Source organism: Quercus lobata, chromosome 1 (genome assembly GCF_001633185.2).
Source record: "Quercus lobata isolate SW786 chromosome 1, ValleyOak3.0 Primary Assembly, whole genome shotgun sequence".
NCBI lineage: Eukaryota > Viridiplantae > Streptophyta > Magnoliopsida > Fagales > Fagaceae > Quercus > Quercus lobata.
The window spans coordinates 2,437,513-2,442,384 of record NC_044904.1 but is presented as its reverse complement, the minus strand read 5'-3'; the positions used below and the strand labels follow the sequence as shown (position 1 = coordinate 2,442,384).

The 4,872-nt window shown below is 36.4% G+C and overlaps 1 protein-coding gene across 1 annotated transcript; it reads right to left on the bottom strand.

Moving 5' to 3' along the window:
- Positions 1-298: 298 nt before the first annotated feature.
- LOC115974236 (pentatricopeptide repeat-containing protein At2g17525, mitochondrial-like) lies at positions 299-4,533 on the bottom strand. Its single transcript, XM_031094500.1, is given in 5 exon segments — positions 299-1,539; positions 1,633-1,795; positions 1,797-2,457; positions 2,460-2,888; positions 2,891-4,533. Coding segments are annotated over 5 exon segments (1,767 nt in total). The 5' UTR covers positions 3,402-4,533; the 3' UTR covers positions 299-1,536.
- Positions 4,534-4,872: the final 339 nt, after the last annotated feature.

The following is a 4,872-nucleotide window of genomic DNA, read 5'->3' as shown; positions in this document are numbered from 1 at the left end:
GCAGTTGGACCCAGATAATAGAGAATCAAAGCCCCTGGCTGAAGCTCATGCGGCTCTCTTAGTGATAACAATAGCAGTGGAAATGGGATATGGAAATTGGGTTTGTAAAGGAGACACTCTAAATGTTATTATCTAGTTACAGAACCACACTTGGAGCCTGACTGGTCTATTGAGCACCTAATTGAGGAAGCTAGATACTTTTTCAATTTTTATCTGATTGGGTGTAATTCACGCTTTTAGAGAAACTAATATTGTAGCCCATAATATTGCTAAGTGGGCCATTTTTTGTAATATGTTGGGATTGATCCCAGCTCATCCATTCCAGACCGTTGGTTTTGTCCTTAGGATAGAGATGGAGGTAAAACCCCTCTTTTGCGGCACTTTTCCCCTGTTTAGTTTTGCTCATTCTTAATAAAGTATTACTAGGCACCAAAAAAGAAAAGAAAAAAAAAGATAGAATTATTGTGGATAAATTTCAGTGCAAAGCCATCTCCCATAAATTTTATGATAGTCATGGCTAACTTAACAATAGAAATCAATAAGACAAGTGAATGAGGGTTTGTGGACTCTTTACTACAAAGAGGAATTGAAAATTTATTTTGACAGGACCGCTTATAGCACAGAGAAAGTAAGTTAGCAACTGCAATATTAAAGAATGCTTTATTGAAATTTAATGATGTAAACAGCCACCGGTTGCATTAAGAAGCATAAGTCAATTGATTGCCTAACCAAATTAATGGGAAATTATAGAAGTCCCCATATTTTTTAATTGTAGAAATGATCCAATTAAAGAATATCAATGATGAAATTGACAGAACTTGAGAACATGGGTCTTAACGAGGACTTACAAATGGTAGCATATGATGTGCAATTGTTGGAAAACCACTCTATCTTTCATTTCCACTGCCAAGTGCCAACCAGTATCATATGCTTCAGAGTGATGGTGATTTCACCATCAACATGAGTTAATTTCATTAGCATCTCATCTCTTATTAGCTAAAAAGCCCTTTTTTTTTTTGGACTGGATTGCTATGATAGAGAAAATACTATTAATAATGGGCATTTACAACACAAGAAATATGATCTCTCATTTTAGTTTGTAATTTTCGAAATCAAAATTAATATGATAGGAAAATCGAAATATCTTTAAAAATGTTGAATTATAAAAAAATTAGTCTAGTGTCTATTTCTATTAATGAATATTCAAGGTAGATCTGGATTGCTACTGTATGTTTCTTTTAACCTTGTCTATGTTTTATATTTCTTTATTCAGAGTTTTTTTACTTCTAATTATTTCTGGTTGAATGTGTGGTCTTCAACCTGTGTAAATTAAAAGGCAAGCTAGTAATAAGAAAGTGCATACATCAAATAATACTGAAGATCTCTACTTACATTCCCAAGAAGCACCTTCCTCAAACTATCTCTAACTCTTGAACCTCTAACTTGGAATATATGAAAAAACCTTCATTTCCCATTCACTAAGTTGCAGAATTGGTAGATAACGAACATAGCTGCAGCCTTTACTCTTACTCCCATTCACTAAGTTGAAAATTCTTTGTCTTACACTTCATCTATATCTCAATAGCTAAAATTAATTCAAATCTCAGCAATCTGCTGTAAAAGGTAACTTACTTGGAACATGTTCTGTCTTGCTAACCATGATGTTTCTTGACACCAACTAAGAAGCAATGAGTTCCATGATGAAAAATCAGGAGCAATATCCTTTTCTAACATTTGTGAAAAGAGCCCAAAAGCCTTTTGAAAATCCCCCTTCCTACAAAGAGCATCAACCAAGATTATAACTTCCTATATCAAGGTTGCAACCCCTCACAACCATGTCGTCAATGAGCTTCAAAGCACTGCTGACCTTTCCTTGCCAGCAGAACCCACTAATCAGAGCATTGAATGTTGGTGCAAGCAGATAATAACCACGACCAACCATCTCATTCATCAGCTCAAATGCTTCACGCATATACCCTACTTCACAAAATCCATGGATTAAATGGTCATAAACAAGAACATTTGGAACTCCCCCTTCTCCAAGTATCTGACCAAAAACCTTCTTTGCATCCTCAATAGCACCCTCTTCACAAAGACATACAATTCTCAAGCTCCTATCGACTGCTCTAGGGAATAACTTTTCCATCTGGATCAGAAATGTGAGTGCTTCATCTAACTGATTCCCCTTATACAAACCATATAACACACTATCATAAGGGCTTAAACGACCCCTAGGTCCCTCCTTACTCTCCTCCATTATTTCCAAAATCTTAAACCCATCTTCCATCCTCCCTCCTGAACACAATCCTTTAATTAATGTATCATATGTAACAAAATTCCAATTAATTCCATCTGTTTTCATCTCATTAAACAGATCAAGAGCCAAATCCAACATTTCATACTCACAACAACCAGAGATCAATATGTTGTAAGTGTCCACATTTGGAAAGCAGCCCTCCTCTCCATCTCCTTCAAAAGGCGATGCCCAACTTTCACTTTCCCTAATCTACAAAACCCCTTTATCAAAGTGTTATAAGCCACAACATCCACCACACTTCCCTTGCTCTCCAATCTGTTCAAAATGTCTACAGCCTCAGTTACACGACCAACATTGCAGAGAACTTCCAGCACCTTAGTCCCTGTTACAACATCAGGCACAGACCCCAGATTGAAGCACTTCTCTAAGAGAACAAGAGCTTGAACTAAATTCTCTTCTTTACAATACGCAGATATTAAGATATTAAAAGTCACATCATTAGGCTCCTCCATCTCATTCATCAAGCTCCTTGCTCTCCCAACTTTCCCATTCCTGCAAAGTGCATGAAGTAATGTGTTATAAATCACAGTATTTGGTATGATTTCCCTAGACTTCATCACTTGCAACAGTTGAAACCATCACCAATCCTATTAGTCAAGCAAAGCCCCTTCATTAAGATCCCGAAAGTGTATTCATCACCTTCAACACCGCTCCCCATCATCTTCTTCCTATAAAACTCTCGAGCCAAATCAATATCTTCCTTAACAAGAACATCAAGTACTGAATTAAAAATCCTCATAGAAGGTTTCTTTCCAAACTGGGTAACCAAGTCAACCACTTTGATTACCCGCTTAACCATACGTGCCCGCCCTAGACCACGGACGATCGTGATGAAAATGTCTTCATCAGGGGGTGACCCGATTGCGTTGGGCATTTCTTGAAGTAATTCCTTTACAATATCGAAGCGGCGGAAAGCACAGAGCTTGTGGATCAATGCACGGTAGGTGGATTGAGAGTGGGTAAAATTGGGGAGTTTGGAAGCCCATTTGAAGGTTTGAAGGGCTTGGGAGAATGACTTTTGGTCTAGTATTAAATAGGCAATGTGTGTTGGGATGGAACAGGAGATGATGAGGATGAAATGCATTTTGATTGCAGGCTGTAAAAAAGAAATCTCTTATAAGTTAGTGAGCAGAAGATTGTAAGTGTTGAAGGGTTGGAGATTTGGGGCATGAAGTGCTTTGTTTCCAACACCAACTAATTTATTTTCATACTGGGTTCTGAGTTATTAACCATTATACTTTATCCAATTCCACATCACAAAATCTTACGCCTGCACCAAGAAAGAAGAATTGTAGACAAAGCAAAATAGTATGATCAAAGTGCATACATTTTACATATAAGTAATTCAAAGTTTAGCTTTTTTAAATGGGTATTTGTACATTGAAAGTAGCTTTCCTCTCCATCACATTTAAAAGGCTATGCGATTGGGTGAAATACAGAAAGAAAGTCAAACTCTCTCCTATTCTATTCTTATTCTCTGAACTATAATTAATCATCATTTTTATCATTCATAGTAATAAAAATACTCTGTTTTTAACCTCTCTTGCACGAGCGTCCCCCCAATGATGAACATATTAAACTCTCCACTCTTTTCCTCATTTGTCTTCTTAATGTTGTTTCTAACTTCACATCTTTTATGTGTGGTTTTAATTTTTCAATACATTTAAATTTGCAATCTTTATTTCATGAGTTGTTCATCACCTTTCACTCTTAATCTTTCATAATCCACAGCTTCAACAAGTAATGCAAAAAATATAATTTATAAACGTTTTTCGTCCTATTTTGTTTTTCGTCTAATTAGAAATCCTCACTCAGAACTAACAACAAACACCTTACCTACACTATATAAACAAACAAACAAACCAATTTTTCTCCACGTACCCAAACTCCAAAATCAGCCAAAATCAATAAAAAAGAAACCTTGAAGATACCATTCATTCGAAATCATCACGCAGCTGGAGCCATCACAGAGTCGTCCCAGGAATGCAATGCAAAGCTCTGTTTCTGATCTCTGTGTGGTATAATAGAGCATAAAGTGCTTCAGTTTGTTTGGGGCTTTGTTAATGTTAATGTGGATAAGTAACAAGAATTGAGTGGCCTGGGTTTGAATAACAAAGAATTTATAAAACTGGGTTGCTTAAGGTTAAAATTTTGATTGAAACGGACATTCAACCCAACCCAAATACTTTAGGCCCAATAGCAATCTCTTAATACATGGATTATGGTGACACAATGTTCAAGGGTGTTCTTTTTTGTGGCCTGTTTGGATGGAGGGGGAAAAAGAGAGGGAATAGAGGGGAATAGAGTAAAGTTAGCTAAAAATAAGCTAATTTTATACTAAATCTACTCTACTCTCCTCTTCTCCCCTCCCTCCCCTCAATCCAAATGGACCAATAATGTTCATTGTTAGTTGCATTGAATCTATTGGAATAGTGACATGTATAAATAGAGTCATTTGGCTGAATATTGCTAAATTCGGAATTTATTTACGTTATAGGCACTGTTTCAACTTATTTAGGGAAATGAGGAAAGAGAGTGAATTTTGGCAACAGTGT